The sequence below is a fragment of the Balaenoptera physalus genome (assembly GCF_965194825.1).
Source record: "Balaenoptera physalus genome assembly, chromosome: 1".
NCBI lineage: Eukaryota > Metazoa > Chordata > Mammalia > Artiodactyla > Balaenopteridae > Balaenoptera > Balaenoptera physalus.
In genome coordinates, this window is record NC_138882.1 from 64,602,110 (window position 1) to 64,622,221 (window position 20,112).

Sequence of the window (20,112 nt, forward strand, 5' to 3'; positions counted from 1 at the left end):
CTCAGGTGGGATAACTGGGAATTTTGGCTGACATAACTGGGACAGTTTGACTCTATGTGTCTCATCTTACATTGGGCTAACCCAGGCATGTAGTCATGGCAATTTCAGAAGATCAAGAGAGAGCAAGCATTTTTCAAGCCTCTATGTCATGTTTGCTAACATCCCATTGGCCAAAACATTCACAAGTCTGAGCCCAGAGTAGGACACTGCAAAGGTACAGTACATAGCAAAGGGCATAGATACAAGTAGGGATGAAGACGTGGCGCCATTAATGCAGTCAGTCTACCACAGAAACTATCTACCGCTTCTGAAACTACCAGGACTATCTGATCCCAAAGCCTGCCCTCTTTATGGTTTCTCTATACCATCTCTGCAAATAAGAGACTATAGAAATACACATACAAATATGAACAGGGCCTGGTTCCTGTCCTGAAATCTAATGCGGGAGACAACATACACAAAATTAGCTGTATATTACATAGGAAACTTTGGTATGTGCTACAACAGAGGCATAACAAGGTAGTATGATAGTATAAACAAGGGAATGAGCCATTTGTCTAAAAAGGCCCCTTCAAGAGATGATATTATGCAGTGGGCAAGCATATGCCCCTGGCCTAGTTTTAGATACTGACTCTGTCACTATCCTCTGTCACCACTAGCCATGGGATCTTGTTCAAGTTAAATTCTCTGTACCTCAATTTTCTCATTTGTAAAATGGACGTAATAATAATAATACCTTCTTAATAAGGTTTTTGTCAGGAGTAAAGAAAATGATACATGTTCAGCACTTAAAACTGCCAGGCACATAGCATGTGTTCCACAAAGGTGAACGATCATTGTTTGAGCAACTGGTAGAATCTTTCCATGCTGTGAGACAATATAACACATCTAACTTTATTGGGTCCCATACTGAGTGTCTGGTTTCCCTAGAAAAGGGTCAGTTCTACCAATGCAGACTCAACAAGCATTTTTTGAACAACGTACCAGGTGCTGTGGTAAAGGCAGCTACCTAAATTGTTTGGAGACTCTATTACCAGGTAAGAACTTCTCCTTTCCCTTCCTTTTGGCATCTGCACCCCTTGATAGACCCCTTGATAACAGGGGATAGATTCCTGTTAGAGACTGAAAAGGAGGCTTTCTGGGAACTAAGAACTAGTCCCTCTGGCTCTCAGTATTTCCCTGATTTGATGCTAACATCTTTTCTTTTCTTCTCTTCAGCATGTTTGGGATGGCATACCTCATCTGCAACAGAAATGAGGGTTACCCTTTGCTAGGTAGGTAGTGAGCCTTGATTTTTAAACCTCTTTATTGAACTATAACAAAACATACAGAAAAGTACACCAATGATAAGTCTTCAGCTTAATGAATTATCACAAAATGAATGTATAATCACCATCCAGGCCAAGAAATAGAAAAATAACAGTACTCTGGAAACCCTCACATGCTTTATCCCTCTCCCTTTACCCAAAGATTTCTAACACCCTAAATTACTTAGGCCTGTTCTTAAAATTTATATGAATGAAATCATATATTGTGTAATTATGTAAGCCTTCTTTAAATCAACATTACGTTATGAAATTCATCCATATTGTTGGATGTAGCTATAATTCATCCATTTTCATTGCTGTGTAGTACAGTTGGCCCTCTGTATCTGCAGGGTGTGCATCCATGGATTCAAACAACCACAAATCAAAAAAAAAATTTTTTTTATTTTAAAATTTATTTATTTATTTATTTTTGGCTGCGTCGGCTCTTTGTTGTTGCGCACGGGCTTTCTCTAGTTGCGGTGAGCGAGGGCTAGTCTTCCTTGTGGTGGGCGGGCTTCTCATTGCGGTGGCTTCTCTTGTTGCGGAGCACAGGCTCTAGGCACGTGGGCTTCAGTAGTTGTGTCACGCAGGCTCAGTAGTTGTGGTGCACGGGCTTAGTTGCTCTGCGGCATGTGGGATCTTCCCGGACCAGGGCTCAAATCTGTGTCCCCTGCATTAGCAGGTGGATTCTTAACCACTGTGCCACCAGGGAAGCCCCCCCCAAATTTTTTTTAATTCCAGAAAATTCCCAAAAGCAAAACTTGAATTTGCTGCACACCGGCAACTATTTACATAGCATTTACATTGTATTTGCTATTATAATTAATCTAGAGATGAGTTAAAGTATACAGGAGGATGTGTTTAGGTTATATGCAAATACTACACCATTTTATATAAGGGACTTGAGCATCTGCAGATTGTGATATCCCCGGGGGTCCTGGAACCAATCTCCTGTGGATACAGAGGGATGACTATATTCCCTTTTATAAATATATAACAGTGTATTCATTCTGCTTTTGTACAACATTTGAGTTGTTTCCAGTTTGGGTTCTTATGAATAATACTGCCATAAAGCTTTTTGTACAAGTCTTATGGTGAACATATGTATGCATTTCTGCTGTTGAGTATATATATAGGAGTGATACTGTTGGGGCAAAGGGTACAATTTTGGTAGATAGTTTTCTCAGTCTTTATAATTTTAATAATTCTTTTGGGTTTATAGTGGTATCTCACCATGGTTTCCATCTGTATTTCCCTGATGTGGTTGAGCGCCTTTTCCAAATATTTATTGGCCATTTGGAAATCATCTTTTATAAAGTGTCTGTACAAATCTTTTGTCTATTTTTCAATTGGATTGTATTTTTTTATAGATCTGTTGGAATTATTTATATATTCTGAAAATGGATCTATTTGTTTTTACTGTATGTAACTTTTCCCATTCTGTGCTTGCCTTTTTACTCTATTATGTATTTACTCTATTTACTCTATTTATATGTATTTACTCTATTATGTATTTATGAACACAATTTTTGATTTTAATGAAATCCAATTTCTTAATCTTTTTCTTTATAATTAGTGCTTTTGTATACTGTTTGAGAAATCTTTCCTCACCCAAAAGTCATGAAGATATTTTTCTAGATTCTCTTCCAGAAATTTTGTTTTACCATTTACATTTAGAGCTATGATCCCTCTGGCAGTGATGTTTTTGTGATGCTTGGTGAGAGGGACCCTATCATAAGAAAACTAACTCAAGACTATACAGGGAAGTAGACATAAAATGAGGTAGAGAAGAGACCCACATGAAGATTGGCCTGTGGATTCTGAAGGCAGCCATTTCAAGTAACACTTGTAATTTCCTTCTGTTAGACGTCAACATCCTTAAAAGTATCATTATAAATTAAATCTCGGTCATAACTGTGTTAGGGCAATTGAGAAGAGGCTCTGTCCCACACCTTGGGGGAATATTAGGACAGAATCCTGATGTCAGCAGAGCATAAAAGAAGGCAACAGTTCCAGAACTTCAAAGAGCACTTGAGCCAGCAGCAATGCCTAACTTTCAGTGCATTCAGGTAGTTTTCAGAGTCTGCAAGCACATCACTTCTTATAAGTTCAGATCCCCAAACTTTTGAAGGCTAGAAGGGAGAAGGAATGCCCACTCTCACCCTCCTCCGAGGCCTAACTTTTCATCCTAGGATATGCTTGTTTTGATAATGATTGACAGTAAATGGAAGTCTTAACCCCCTTTCTACAAAATTGAGGACTCAATATGACAGATATATTAGAATACATTGCTACAATATGCATATATTTCTCAGTCTGGTCTAGTTGCCTTTTTTTGTTTGTTTTCTGTGTGTGTGTTTTGTTTTGTTTTGTTTCTCGGCTGCTGCTGAGTGGCTTGTGAGACCTTAGTTCCCTGAACAGGGATTGAACCCAGGCCCTCAGCATTGAAAGCACAGAGTCCTAACCACTGGACTGCCAGGGAATTCTCTCTACTTGCCTTTTTTGCCCTGATTTCACCAGTATAAGGTAAAGATCAGGCCCACATATCTTCCTTAAAGCTGTAACCAAAAACAGACTGTCAGAGGTTAGGAGTATGGGAAATACCCTTCTTTTACAAGAGCGCCTGTAAATGCAATTGTATATGCTAACTGATAACAAAACTAAAATGAACAAAAAGTGTTCTTTTAGGGTCAAAAATGCATACAACAGTCTCAGATATTAGGGCCTTGTTCAAATAGAAACAAGGTATGCATACTTCAAGGCAAGTTGAGTTAACCTCATTTTAGAATCCAACTAAAAAGACAATCAGTAAGTTCTTACCTGTATGTGTTCTATACAAATAGAACATAAAACAGCTAGAAGATTCTGCTCTGCAGCCTTCTGGGCCTTATCTTCTAAGTTCCTGTGTAAGCTTTAGGACAAAGAGCAATACTACACATCTCACAAAATTGAAATTCAAATGCGTTTTCAGAAAGGAAATATTTCACCTAAAAGAAGCAATATGGTCTGCAGAGTAATTCTCACGAAATCTTACCCAGAAATTTACATTACCAAATAAACACTTAGCTTCTTTGTATAAAACATCTAAACTTAGAGTAGTGGTATTGGTTTTCAGTAGACTTTAGCTAACACCTAGGTATGTATTTACTCTATCAATGGAAAACAGAATGGGCCCTCCACAGTGATCTGTCCAGCAAAGAAGGAAGAGTCAACCCTGATTTGGTCTCCAGCTCTTTTGACAGAAATTACCGTTCTGCCAACTCCTTCCTATCCACCCAGGTTTCAAAGACTGTAGGCTGAGTTTCAGATTTCAGTCAGGGCATCCTGTTACACATATTTAAAAACACATAAGAAAAATAAGAGTGATAGTGTTGTAACCCAAGAGGACTTTTATTTTCTTCTTTTCCTTTTTTAAGTTTTCTATATTTTCTACAGTGAGCATGCATTAGTTTTATAATAAGGAAAAAAACCTATAATTTATTTTTACTAAGAATTTAGGTTGTTCTTATGATAGAATTAATCTATATATGAGTTTTTTAAAGCAAATTGAATTTTTTTAGTCACTGTTAATACTTTTAGTAGCCCTGAGATAAGTATAATTTCTCATTTACAAAGAGCAAGTTTCCTTAACAGAATCAGAAATAAAAAAATTTTATCCATATTTTTCAACATGGGAACCTTAACTTTAATAAGTTGATTTCCTAATGTAATAATCTATAGTTACTTCTAGTGTGTTACAGAAAAAGGAAAAGAAAACAAGCATTAGGGTCAGATAGCCCTGGTTTAATTCCTGGTTGTAGAATTTAAGCAAATCTCAGTTTTCTACACTAAAATTAAATGGACATCATAATGAGCATTATAAGAATCCTTTCCCTCACAGCTTGTGGGAATCAAAAAAAACCAAACCAAACCAAACCAAAACAAAACTGTAAAACCACACTGTTAACTGGAAAGTTCTAGAGAAAGATTTTTAAAAATTTTAAAGTGCACAGGACCTCAAGAAACTCCATGAACAATGCCATGGAAATTCCAAGGGTATTCTTAGAAGCTGTATCACTATGTGCTTTTTTATGTTTCTAGACTATTTTATGTTGATTGGGTTTGCTCCCTTTTTAAAAAATGAAAATAACAGGACGCGATAAGGAGATCAAATACTTCATGTGTACTATGAAGGAATTTTTGATATCTAACTGCAGCCGAGTCCTGATGTACGAGGGATTATCGGGATATGGAAAAAGCCAGATACTAGTGGAAATTGAGTACCTGGCCCAAGGTGAGAACCACAGGTGAGTGTCTTGCAATGACCATTTTTTTGTGAATCCAGAGAATCCTGACATCCTTAAGAGTTTCATTTGTTTCAATGTTCCTCTCCTTTATATAAGTTGCCTTATGTAAACTATCCACAATCTATCAGTTATTATTGGGTGTCATGCCCCTTGTGCTAGATAAATAATTAATGATAAACATATCGAACTGAGAAAATGGAAGATGGGCTGACCCCTGGAGATCCTGATTTAATGCCAAGACGGGCTTGGACATTGATCTTTTTAAGTTTCCTAATGCACAGTTTGAGAACAACTGGTATAAATGTTGAGGATAGATTGGGTTTGCAGAACAAATATGTAAGTTTATCCATGTGGCTGACAGGGAATCACTAGTTCAAACCACTGAGCCCTGAGAGTATGGTTAGAGAATGAAAGCCCTCTGGATTTTCCTTCGGAAGGCAGAGCTGATGTACTTACCTCATGCTGTTTGTCTCTTTTCGTATAAGGAATGTCATGAGGGCTCTCTTTGGGACAACCCATCTCTTGGAGGTGGACGGTATGGTATTCAATAACAGTGATGATGACCAAGACAATGGTAATGGTGTCTCACATCCTTTCACCATCTAACCTAAAGGCTTTAAGGGGAAAATTCTTATTAATCTTATTTTTAGCTGTGTTTCTACTCTTTTTTAATGTCAGGCCTGAGAAAGACTAGTTTTAAAATATCTTTAACATTGCTGAGGGGATAATTCAAAATAACCAGAAGACACTCATTTATTCCATCACTTACTGAGTACCTACTATGTTCCAGGAACTAAGTGCTGTGTTAGTTTGCTAGAGCTACCATGACAAAGCACCACAAGCTAGGTGGCTTAAGCAACAAAAGTATATTGTCTCAGTGTACAAGAGGGTAGAAGTCCAAGATCCAGGTGTCGTAAAGTTGGTTCCTTCCATCAGCTGTGAGGGACAATCTGTTCTGTGCCTCTTTCCTAGCTTCTGGTGGCTTGCTGGCAGTCATTGGTGTTCATTGGCTTGTAGAAGCATCACCCCAGTCTCTGCCTCCATCTTCACATGATGTTCTCCATGTGTGCTGTCTGTGCCCCAAAATTTCCCTCTTCTTTTTTTTTCCCCACTGCGTGGCTTGCGGGATCTTAGTTCCCTGACCAGGGATTGAACCTGGGCCACACCAGTGAAAGCACCGAGTCCTAACCACTGGACCGCCAGGGAATCCCCAAAATTTCCCCTTCCTATAAAGAGACAGTCATATTGGATTAGGGGCCCACCCTATGCCAGTATGGCCTCATCTTAACTTACCTAGTTACATCTGCAATGACCTTATTCCCAAATAAGGTCACATTCTGAGGGCTAAGACTTCAGCATATGAATTGGTGGGGGGGGGGGGGCGTGGTGCATAAATCAATCCATAACAAGTTGCAAAGCCTTGAAGACGAATAATATCTGATCCCTACCCTGAAGGAGTTCTCGCAAAAGAGAAGGAAAGAGAGATGACAGTAAAAATAGAATGTGGTGAAGACACTGAGAGAAGCACGCACTAGAGTACTGTAAAAGCTACGAGAAAGAGGGGTATGTCATCCAACCTGAGGGCGTCGGGGAAGATTTCCAGGAGGTTACTCCTGAGCTGAGATTTATAAATGAACAGGAAACGAGGGATTAGGAGGGACTGTGAGAAGTGATAACACTCCAGGCCGAGGGAAGCAAAGGCGTAAAGAGAAGAAACAGTTGGATGTGCAGGGAACACTCACCGGTTTGTTGCTGGTGGAGGGTAGACTGCTGGGCAGAGAGTGGCAAGAAATGACAATGAGGCCTTGGAAAGGCTTATATGTCACATGAAGGAGTCTGGACTTAGCCTAGACTTGCATCTATCTAGGTGCTTCAAGCTTCTATAAAGGTGATGCATTCAGAGAGTCTTGGCGCTAGACAGGGGTAGTAGTATGCTGTTAGGGAGTATAGGTGAGAGTATGAGAGCCTGAACCCAGGCAGTGGTGGTAGGGCTAGAGAAGAGGGGATAGCTAGGATACATTTACAGAGCTTAGAAACATAGTGGAATAAGGGAGGGTATCTGAAGCACAAATAAAGAACAGCTTCCAGATAGCTTGGGAAATCTGTCATTACAACTGAATATGAAGAGTCAGGGCTTTCCTTCAACCTTTAGTGTTTTCAAAAAACATATTTTAAAACTCTGATTCCTGACTTTCTTATAAACAGGACTATTGCTATTGCGTTGACTAAGATCAGCTTCCATCAAAATTTTTATACCATCCAGATACTCATGGCCAATGTACTAGGTCTGGATACTTGCAAACATTATAAAGAACGACAGACCAACCTTCAAAATAAAGTCAAGTCACTGCTGGATGAAAAGTTCCATTGTCTTCTTAATGACATTTTCCATGTGCAGGTAACTAGCTAATGTTAGACTCCTGTGAGAAATAGTGAAGGGGCAGATGTGGCCACTCTTCCCTGATGCTTTATGACTTTTCATCTCCTTGGCCTTTATTATCCTCTTCTTTTCTCATCTGGAGCGTCCAGGTGGTAAGGAAATGGCTCCCAATCCTTGAATGAGCCACCTTCCTGAGATATATTGGTACCAGACTCAAGAAAACCCAAATAACCACCTGCTGATTCATTTCTTTTCTCACCTTCCCATCATAGCTATACTGTACTAGCTAGTCCAGGGCACGAAATCACTCTGCTCCCACAGGTGACTGCCAATGCAAAGACAAGAATGTGCCTTGTTCTTTCCTGTATCTATTAGATTCAATGGCATAGAGTATTAGAGCTGGAAGGGATGTTACGGATTATCTAACACATCAGGATTTTAAGGCACAGAACAGTAAAGTGAATTGCCAGAGTCATACAACTAGTAGTTCCCTCTGCTATTTGCCCATACTCAATATTCTCATAATTCTTTATACAGTTCCCTATTTCACGAGAGGTTTCCAGGATGAGCACCATGAGAAAGCAGAAGCAGTTGGAAGCGTTGTTTATGAAGATCTTGGAGCAAGTAAGAGCGTCTATGGGTCAAATAATGGGGAGGGGGAAACTGGGCATCTCACCACAAAGCCAGGTGGCCTCAAGGGTTTAGACTCCAATGGCAAGAAGCTTTGAAGTATGTGAAAGATTTAACCCAAAGTGTTTCATTTTCCTCCTTCCTTCCAAATCTCAAGCTAAGAGTCTGTTCAGAATTTAGCTGTGCTTGAAAGGAGTCCTTTAACATTACTCCTGGGAGTTTGGCCTCACCTTAAAACCAGTCCTCTTTTTCTCTCCCTCTGTATGAGATGCAGTCTATCAAACTGGTTATGTATATAGGCTCTGTAATCAGTCTACCAAGGTTTGAGCCCTTAGGCCTATCACTCGCTACCTGGGTAACCTTGATCAAGTGACTCAACCTGTCCATGCTTTTACTTTACCTTCTATAAGATGAGGAAATAATAGTACCTAGCTCACAGGGTTGTAAGGTTTAAATGACTAGATTACGTGTAAAACTTAGAATAGTGCCTCTTTCATTGGAAACACTCAACCAATGTTAACTTTTTCTCTCTGAGTGATATCATGACTGTCCATTATATGTTGATGATCACCAACTTTATATCCCATTCCTCAGCTCTCGTATAAGCACCAAAATCATATTTCCAAGAACTGTGTATTCCACTTGGATATGGGGACTCACACTCAGTTCGGTGTCTAATACTAAATTCATTTTTTTTCCTACTTTAGTGCCCTATCTTCCTCATCCTGATCCTGACCCTTGATTTAGTTAATAGCAAGTTCATTCACACGTCATTTAAAGTTATCTTTGCTCCCTTCCTCACCAGTTGCCACATCTTCTACATTTACTCAGTTGACAAGTCCTACCATGTCTACCTCAGACTGACACTGGAATCTCCCCGTCCTCTGTTCCCTACTGTAGTTCAGCCTCTTTCTCTTCCTGGACTATTTCCATAGCTTTCCAACTAATCTCTGTGCCTCATACCTCTCCACTCCAATTCATCCTCCATACAACTGCCACAGTGTATGCAAATCGCTCCAACCTGTGCTTTATACTATCCAATTAATTCTCAATACTAATAGGATAAAAGCCAAAAGACTTTTTTTTTTTAACCTGGAGAAATGCTACTCATCATTCAATGTCACCTCTTCAGTGAGAACTCCCCCAAATCACAAGGCATGACTAATTCCTCTTCTGCTGTGTTTCTGTAGCACTTTGAACATATTTCTTATTGTATTTTCCATACTGTATGGCAATTTGCTACTTATATATGTGTCTCTCCCCCTCAGGAGGTTGTGAGCTTCTTAAGGAAAGGGAGCCTCTTTCTCATTTTTGTATCACTATTGACCAGCAGAGTGTCTGGCACATCATAAATAAACAATTCAAGTTTGTGGCATTGTGTAAGTTTATAACACAACTTCCTTCTTCTCCATTGCAGGCAAATAAGGCTATATCAGTAGTTTCTAAATGTCAGGCTTTGGACTGTTTGCACCACAAGTATCCAGGAAGCTTCATAAAATAAATGGATTTGTGAATTCTACCCCAAATTGAAAAGGGCTTGGTTTGGGCCTAGGAATCTGTTTAGTTGTTTGTTTTTGTTTTGAAACTTCTCAGTTGGTGTACTATTGAATTCATGTAGGTTTTTTGGTTCCTGCTTTACTCTCCCCAATTCACAAATAATTCACTGACAAGGCTATTCTATGACTAAAACTCAGATTTCTAACTGCCCCGTAGTTTTTATTTATTTATTTGTTTGTTTATTTATTTGGCTGCGTTGGGTCTTTGTTGCTGTGCGGGGGCTTTCTCTAGTTGCGGTGAGCGGGAGCTACTCTTTGTTGCAATTCGTGGTCTTCTCATTGCGGTGACTTCTCTTGCTGTGGAGCATGGGCTCTAGGTGCGCAGGCTTTAGTAGTTGTGGCTTGCAGGCTCAGTAGTTTTGGCTTGTGGGCTCTAGAGCACAGGCTCAGTAGTTGTGGCTCACAGGCTTAGTTGCTCTGTGGCATGTGGGATCGATCTCCCTGGACCAGGGCTCGAACCCGTGTCCCCTGCCTTGGCAGACAGACTCTCAACCACTGCGCCACCAGGGAACTCCCTGCCCTGTAGTTTTAAAGATATTAGTCAAATACAAAACAAAACAAAACAATGGGATGCTAACCCCTATTCATTAAAATGTTCTCAGGGTCAGTGAAGAACTAACGATCTGGTGACAGAATGGGGGTGTAAGAGGGGACTTACGTATATGTGATAAGGCAGGCTATACTACTTTATAATGATCATCTTCTGAAATTTGAAATTTGAATGTAGCCTTTGCTGCGCTAGTTTATAAAAACATGCAGAGGGAAAGAATGGCTTAACCCAATCTCTTCCCAGAGGGAAACAAAAGAAGCCAAGAGCAGTCTGGAGCAGTAAGAGTGGGGTAGGTTTTCTCCATTTAGACATGTTACACTATGGAAATGCAGGGCCCGCTATGCAGGGGCTCACACTAAATGTAAGCTCTATATTTTGTCTAATACTCTATCCCCAGTGCTTAAAACAGTACCTGACCCTAACAGATGCACAATAAATGCTTAATGAGTAAATAAATAATTCAGACTAGTTAGGGAAAGGTAGTCTACACAAGAAAAGGGACACACGATCTGTTTTTAAGTGTAACATGTGCCATAGCTCAAGCTAGAACAGCATAAACTGCCAGCAGGGCAAGGACCAGGTGAGTTTCTCTCAGCACTCTGCCTCCAGCACCTAGCCCAGTGGGTGCTTGGTAAGTATGTGTTGAATCGATGTTGGTTGAATAAATGTCAATGTATTTCCAGGAGACCTTCATTTTTCGATAGATTAGAATGACTTGAAGTAAACCTCAGTAATTTTTATGTAATGGCTGTTTAACTTGACTACAACCCCATCTATCCTATATATTTACATTACCTTTACACAAAGATTTGACCAAGTAACAGTCTATTCCAGCCAGTTCTGTCCCCATTGCCACAGATTCCAATTAGCGGAATCTAAATTAACGCAAAGTTATTGGAAAGAACAGATTCAACTTAGCTTCACAAAACTCGGTGGATACACATGCATACCCATACACGTGTATAAAAAACTGAAGTCACGGGCGTTCCCTGGTGGTCTAGTTAGGATTTGGCGCTTTCACTGCCATGGCCTGGGTTCAATCCCCGGTCGGGGAACTGAGATCCCGCAAGCTGCTCGGTGCGGCCAAAAAAACAAACAAAAACAAAAACAAAAACAAAAACAAAAAAAACCCCTGAAGTCCTACAGCATTTTTCTTTCTGTTTCTCCACCTTGTCCAGACGGTGAAAGAGGAAAGGATTATTTTCATCATCGATGAAGGCCAGTTTATTGATTCAGCCTCCTGGAACTTTATGGAGAAGCTTATCCGGTCTGTTCCCATCTTCATCATCATGTCCCTGTCTCCCTTCATCGACATACCCTGTGCAGCTGCCAGTGCCATAATGAAGAACAGGAACACCACCTATGTCACCCTTGGAGCCGTGCAGCCTAAGGACATCCTCAACAAGGTCTGCCTGGACCTCAACGTCAGGGGTATCCCCAAAGAACTAGACACGTGAGTAACCTATGTCTGTCCTGAGGCCTTGACATCTGCACTCATTCTCCAGGTCCAGACTTCATCAGATTCCTTAAGATGTGTCTGAAAGCGGCCATTTCAGGATTCTTGTTGGTCCCGCCTCTCAAAGGGGCCACTGAACATGCTTGACAGGACAGGTGCTGCTCACTTTTCCTTGTTATGGTCCCTGTTACACCGTCTCAAACGTTGCTTAGGACATCAGTTTTGTTTCCCTTTCATCATGCTGGCTATGGGTACACTCACTCTAACCCACAGTGACTAAGGGCACTGTCATGGGCAAGTAACATGAAAGGCAAACTGGTAAGCCTTAAGAACCACAACCCACAGCTGAGCAAGGTCTTAGCCGCTGGCAATAACGTGGTCTGGTACTGGTGTTCCTGTCATGGTAGATGGTGACGTCAGTGCTCTCTGAGCTTCTCAGTGACTCCTCTCCTGGGGTCTTGACAGCAGTCCCCTTAACAACATGGACAACGCCTCTTCCTTAGCTGGCTGTTCACAAGCCACCTTGCTATCTGCATCTGTTCTTTCTAATGAGGTTGCTTTGCTTCTGGAAGAGAAACGTCTTGGACAAAGTCTCATTTAAAATAACTCCAGGCATGAATTTTGTGTGTTCTTTCCCTTTGTCTCTCTGTCTCTCCCTCTTTCTCTCTGTATGTATGTATGTATTTATTTATTATGTATGTATTTATTATATATGTATACATTTATTATATATGCATTTACTTTTTGATCTAGCCTTCCCAATTCTAGGAACCTATCTCAAAGATACACTGACAGGGATCTATGCTCAATATTTTATAATAACCTATAAGGGAAAAGAATCTGAAAAAGAATATATATATATATATATCTGAACCACTTTGCTGTACACCTGAAACTAACACAACATTGTAAATCAACTATACTTCAATAAAAAATTTAAAAATATATATATTGACAAAAATATGAAGTGACATATGGGCACAGTTTTTATTGAGGCATTATTTGTACTAGTAAAAGACTGAAAGCAATCCAAATGTCCATCTCTAAGAGGATAGTTAGAATAAACTAGGATTCATCCACACGATTGAGCCCTACGTAGCTATAAAGAGAAATAAGGAAGATCTACTGATATGGAGGGATGACCAGGATACATTGTTGAGTGAAAAAACAAGGGGTTGCCTAGTGTGCAGTATGTATAACTTGCTGTCTTTTATCTAAGGAAGAGAGTGAAATACGTGTGTGCATTTTCTATAGTTTTAAAAAGAAACGTTGAAAAGATAAACCAGAAACGAATTTAAATGGTTACTTATAAGGTGAGGAAGGGAAGCAAGACTGAGGATGTACCTTATTACATAGTTTTGACTTTGGAAAGATTTAAATGGTTTATTATGTAATTTTAAAAATGAAAGAAAAAAGAAAAAGCAATCCCTAAAAATGAAAAACAAACCAAAACAAATGGAGAAAGAGAAGTGATTATTTTCAGGTGATTGAGAAAACTCAAATATTTTTACTTCCCTAAAGATGGTTCTTTGATATAAATAGATTGCGTTGTTTTCACTACAGGTACATGGCAGAGGGAAGCTGTGGGATTCCATTTTACTGTGAAGAATTGCTTAAAAACCTGGACCATCACAGGGTACTCGTTTTCCAAACAATAGAGTCTGAGGAAAAGACAAATGTGACCTGGAATAACCTGTTCAGTAAGTCCCATAATGATGGTTCTTTCTCCCTGTCTCCTTCTGCAGAGAGGGTGGCAAGGGTGGGCTTTTCCATAGGCTGCTTCCTATACGGGTCAGAGGCTTTGGGGAGGCAAAGAATGTTGGACTTGATATCCCAGACTGTGAGAGAACTTAACATTGCCCGGGACTCACTGAGCTGGGAGAAAGAATGTAGACCTGTAATAGAAATGAAAGAACACTGGAGAATCTTAAAGCCCACAATCAGAACTGACGGGGGATATAGATGTTATCTGGGAAAAAGGATAACTTGTTTTCCAGAGGTAAAATTATTAGCTCAAAGTGAATTGTCAACAAGGTTCTCATGCTACAGAGACATACAGAAGGATGAACTTTGAGATGATGTCACAAAGAGGGCAGTTGGAATTTTTAAGAAAATAGTTTTAGTGAAGGGAGAAGGGTAGGGGTTGGGGAATGGGGTAAGGATGCAAGCTGGGATGTAGAGGATTAAGGTTAATGTGAATGATAAGAAAATGTCTGTGGTGGGTATACTAGTTGTTTAGGGAGATGGCAGTGATGAGAAGAAAAAAATCATATTCTAGCAAAAATAAAAAGAAAGAAAGAAAGAAAGAAAGAAACTATGTTTTGACACAAAGGAGACCATGAAGGTTTAAGAGATAGCATCTCTTCCATGAAAAGAGAGAGTATAAAGATATAATCATCTCTGGGCTTTCTATCATCTCACACCGGTCAGAATGGCCATAATCAAAAAATCTAGAAACAATAAATGCTGGAGAGGGTGTGGAGAAAAGGGAACCCTCTTGCACTGTTGGTGGGAATGTAAATTGATACAGCCACTATGGAGAACAGTATGGAGGTTCCTTGAAAAACTAAAAATAGAACTACCATACGACCCAGCAATCCCACTACTGGGCATATACCCTGAGAAAATCATTATTCAAAAAGAGTCATGTACTAAAATGTTCATTGCAGCCCTATTTACAATAGCCAGGACATGGAAGCAACCTAAGTGTCCATCAACAGATGAATGGATAAAGAAGATGTGATACATATATACAATGGAATATTACTCAGCCATAAAAAGAAACGAAATTGAGTTATTTGTAGTGAGGTGGATGGACCTAGAGACTGTCATACAGAGTGAAGTAAGTCAGAAAGAGAAAAATAAATACCGTATGCTAACGCATATATATGGAATCTAAAAAAAATGGTCATGAAGAACCTAGGGGCAAGATGGGAAAAAAGACACAGACCTACTAGAGAATGGACTTGAGGATACAGGGAGGGGGAAGGGTAAGCTGGGACAAAGTGAGAGAGTGGCATGGACATATATACACTACCAAACGTAAAATAGATAACTAGTGGGAAGCAGCTGCATAACACAGGGAGATCAGCTCGGTGCTTTATGACCACCTAGAGGGGTGGGATAGGGAGGGTGGGAGGGAGGGAGATGCAAGAGGGAAGAGATATGGGGACATATGTATATGTATAGCTGATTCACTTTGTTATAAAGCAGAAACTAATACACTACTGTAAAGCAATTATATTCCAATAAAGATGTTTTAAAAAAAGATGTGATCAAAAGAAAATTTAGGCCTTGAAGTTAGGAGTCCAGAGTTCCAGTTCCACATATGCCATTTAATAGTGAGTATTTTGGGATTAGTCACAATCTTTATGACCAGGTACCTGCTATAAAATGGGGGGGCGGATAAAGGAAACTCTAATCCTTTCTTATTTATTCATTCAACAAACCTCTACTGAGCACCTTCTCTCTGTCTGACACCACAGGAAGCATTCTGGGGACCTCTTGGAGTATAAATGAAGTGACTGAATACAATAATACTTTGCTGTCTCATTGATTTTTTTTTAATTAAATTTTTTGAGGTGATTATACATTTACAGGCCATTGTAAAAAATAATATAGAGAGATTCTGTATACCCTTTACCTAGTTTTCCCCAGTAGTAACATCAGCAAAACTACAGTATAATATCACAACCAGGTCCAATAAAGATGTTATAAAAAAATATATCACAACCAGGATATTAATATTGATACAGTCAAGATACAGAACATTCCCATCACCATGAGGATCCCTTATGTTGACCTATGATAGCCACCCCCCACTTCTCTCCTACCCCTACTTCCTTCTTAACCCCTGGTAATCGCTAATCAGTTCTCCATTTCTATAATTTTGTCATTTTAAGAATTTTTATAAGTGGAATAATATTGTATATGTAATCTTTTGAGATTTTTTTTTTCACTCAGTGTAACTCTCTGGAGGTTATCTAGGTTGTTGTGTGTATCAATAGTTTGGTCTTTTTAGTTGCTGAGTAGTGTTCCATGGTATGGGCATACCTCCATTCACCTGTTGGAGGACATCTGGGCTGTTTACAAAAAAAAAGAAAAAGAATGTTAAAGAACATTACTGAAGCAGTTGACAAAACTGGATTATGAACAGTAAATTATTGTATCGATGTTAAATTTTCTGAAGATGATAAGTATATTCTACTTATGTAAGAGAATGTTGTTATTCTTGGGGAATTCAGAGTAAAGTATTTGGGGGTTAAAGGGCATGAATTATGCAACTTAACAGTCAAATGAAATGCTTCAGAAAAAATAAGTACATATAGAGAGAACAAAGCCTATAAAAAATGGAGCAAAATGTTAACAGTAGATGAATTGGAATAAAGACTATATAGTGTTACTCTTACAACTTTTCATAAATTTGAAACTTACCAAATAAAAGAATTTTTTAAAAACCAAACAACTTTTAGTGGTTTCCCATTGAGTTTACAATGAAATCCAAACTCCTTACCTTGGTCTGGAGATCCCTGAGGGAGCTTCCTTCCACCCCCTCTGTGGCCTCACCAATACTCTGAAATGTACTCCAGCCACATTTCTGCTCCTCCAACACCTGAGCTCCTTTCTGCTCCCTCTCCGCTGGCATTTCACGTACCTGCTCCCTCTCTCCCTCAGCTCAAGTGTTACCTCCTCACAGCCACTTTCTCTGAGCATGCTCTGCTTAAGGAAGGCCTTCCTCTCTCTGCACTTTCCTGTTAGTCTCTATCACCAGGTTTATTTCTTTCACAAAATTGACTCACATTAGGAGATTATCTTATTAAGTCACTTTTCCTGTATTATGATTAGTTGCCTAAATATCTGTCTCCATAAATGTTAAGATCCTTGAGGGCTGGAATTATGCATTAGCTACATTTATAGCCTTCCCAGGTTATGGTGCATAAAAAGTCTGTACTGTGTTGATATGAACTCTCCAGCCCTTACTGTCTGTGCCTACTCACGTGGCACTTGTTTACTGCCTGGTCGTCTGGGTCTCTGTGTATATACCTTATCTTTCCAGGAGGTCGGGAACTTAGTATGTTCACCCTCATATTTCCACATCACCTATTTCAGTGTCTTCCAACTCAACTGTTAATGAATGACTGGAGGGACAAATAAGTAATGCATTTTGGAGTACCAGGAGAAAAATGACTAGGCAAGCTCACTATTCAAACTTCACCTTTTCTTTTTTATTTTTTTTTTGCTACCATATGGTATATTTACTATCCTATTTCACTCAGCTGAAGATTTTCCAAACTCAGTATTCCTCAACAATTGTACCATAATGGCTATGTAATACTTAAGGTAATCACTGTGTTATGGCTGGATATTTAGGCTATTTACAATATTTTAATGTTTAAGGAGACTATGAGCATCTTTTTTCAACATATTTTTTCTGGATCACTATAATCATATGAGTTTCTAATATGAAAAATTACCTTGCTGAAAGTTATAATCTTAAGGATTTTGGTCAAATTGTTGTGGTTTTTTTTTAACATCTTTATTCGAGTATAATTGCTTTACAATGGTGTGTTAGTTTCCACTGTATAAAAAAGTGAATCATCTATACATGTACATTTATCCCCATTTCTCCTCTCTCTTGCGTCTCCCTCCCACCCTCCCTATCCCACCCTCTAGGTGGATACAAAGCACCGAGCTGATCTCCCTGTGCCATGCGGCTGCTTCCCACTAGCTATTTTACATTTGGTACTGTGTATATCTCCATGCCACTCCTCACTTCGTCCCAGCTTACCCTTCCCCCACCCCGTGTCCTCAAGTCCATTCTCTACATCTGCGTCTTTATTCTTGTCCTGCCCCTAAGTTTTTCAGAACCATTTTTTTTTTTTAGATTCCATATATATGTGTTAACATATGGTATTTGTTTTTCTCTTTCTGACTTACTTCACTCTGTATGACAGTCTCTAGGTCCATCACCTCACCGCAAATAACTCAATTTCATTTCTTTTTATGGCTGAGTAATACTCCATTGTATATATGTGGCACATCTTCTTTATCCATTCATCATTCGATGGGCACTTAGGTTGCTTCCATGTCCTGGCTATTGTAAATAGTGCTGCAGTGAACATTGTGGTACATGACTCTTTTTGAATTATGGTTTTCTCAGGGTATATGGCCAGTACTGGGATTGCTGGGTCATATGGTAGTTCTATTTTTAGTTTTTTAAGGAACCTCCATACTGTTCTCCATAGTGGCTGTATCAATTTACATTCCCACCAACAGTGCAAGAGAGTTCCCTTTTCTCCACACCCCGTCCAGCACTTATTGTTTGTAGATTTTTTGATGATGGCCATTCTGACCAGTGTGAGGAGATACCTCATTGTAGTTTTGATTTGCATTTCTCTAATGATTAGTGATGTTGAGCCTCCTTTCATGTGTTTGTTGGCAATCTGTGTATCTTCTTTGGAGAAATGTCTATTTAGGTCTTCTGCCCATTTTTGGATTGGGTTGTTTGCTTTTTTGATATTGAGCTGCATGAGCTGCTTGTATATTTTGGAGATTAATCCTTTGTCAGTTGCTTCATTTGCAAATATTTTCTCCCATTCTGAGGGTTGTCTTTTCATCTTGTTTCTAGTTTCCTTTGCTGTGCAAAAGTTTTTAAGTTTCACTAGGTCCCATTTGTTTATTTTTGCTTTTATTTCCATTTCTCTAGGAGGTGGGTCAAAAAGGATCTTGCTGTGATTTATGTCATAGAGTGTTCTGCCTATGTTTTCCTCTAAGAGTTTTATAATGTCTGACCTTACATTTAGGTCTTTAATCCATTTTGAGTTTATTTTTGTGTATGGTGTTAGGGAGTGTTCTAATTTCATTCTTTTACATGTAGCTGTCCAGTTTTTCCCAGCACCACTTATTGAAGAGGCTGTCTTTTCTCCATTGTGTTTCCTTATTTATTTTCATTTTGGATGATCTGTCCATTGGTGAAAGTGGGGGGTTAAAGTCCCCTACTATGATTGTGTTACTGTTGATTTCCCCTTTTATGGTGGTTAGCATTTGCCTTATGTATTGAGGTGCTTCTATGTTGGGTGCATAAATATTTACAATTGTTATATCTTCTTCCTGGACTGATCCTTGATCATTATGTAGTGTCCTTCTTTGTCTCTTGTAATAGTCTTTATTTTAAAGTCTATTTTGTCTGATATGAGAATTGCTATGCCAGCTTTCTTTTGATTTCCATTTGCATGGAATATCTTTTTCCATCCCCTCACTTTCAGTCTGTATGTGTCCCTAGGTCTGAAGTGGGTCTCTTGTAGACAGCATATATACGGGTCTTGTTTTTGTGTCCATTCAGCCAGTGTATGTCTTTTCGTTGGAGCATATGATCCATTTACATTTAAGGTAATTATCCATATGTACATTCCTATTACTATTTTCTTGTTTTGTGTTTTTTATTGTAGGTCTTTTCCTTCTCTTGTGTTTCCTGCCTAGAGAAGTTCCTTTAGCATTTGTTGTAAAGCTTGTTTGGTGGTGCTGAATTCTCTTAGGTTTTGCTTGTCTGTAAAGCTTTTAATTTCTCCGTCAAGTTGGAATGAGATCCTTGCTAGGTAGAGTAATCTTGGTTGTTGGTTTTTCCCTTTCATCACTTTAAATATGTCGTGCCACTCCCTTCTGGCTTGCAAAGTTTCTGCTGACAGATCAGCTGTTAACCTTATGGGGATTCCTGTGTATGTCATTTGTTGCTTTTCCCTTGCTGCTTTTAATATTTTTCCTTTTTATTTAATTTTTGATAGTTTGATTAATATGTGTCTTGGCATGTTTCTCCTTGGATTTTTCCTATATGGGACTCTCTGTGCTGCTTGAACTTGATTGACTATTTCCTTTCCCATATTAGGGAAGTTTTCAGCTATAATCTCTTCAAATATTTTCTCAGTCCCTTTTTTTTCTCTTCTTCTTCTG

General features: G+C 39.1%; 1 protein-coding gene across 1 annotated transcript in view; it reads left to right on the forward strand.

Annotated features, from left to right (window-relative positions):
* The window catches only part of ADCY10 (adenylate cyclase 10), a 107,436-nt gene that overhangs the window by 23,236 nt on the left and 64,088 nt on the right, over nucleotides 1–20,112 (forward strand). The window contains exons 12-17 of the mRNA XM_082437076.1: nucleotides 1,219–1,274; nucleotides 5,440–5,593; nucleotides 7,799–7,991; nucleotides 8,511–8,597; nucleotides 11,888–12,162; nucleotides 13,729–13,865. Of these exons, the coding sequence (XP_082293202.1) occupies nucleotides 1,219–1,274; nucleotides 5,440–5,593; nucleotides 7,799–7,991; nucleotides 8,511–8,597; nucleotides 11,888–12,162; nucleotides 13,729–13,865 (902 nt within the window). The remainder of the gene's footprint in view (nucleotides 1–1,218; nucleotides 1,275–5,439; nucleotides 5,594–7,798; nucleotides 7,992–8,510; nucleotides 8,598–11,887; nucleotides 12,163–13,728; nucleotides 13,866–20,112) is intronic.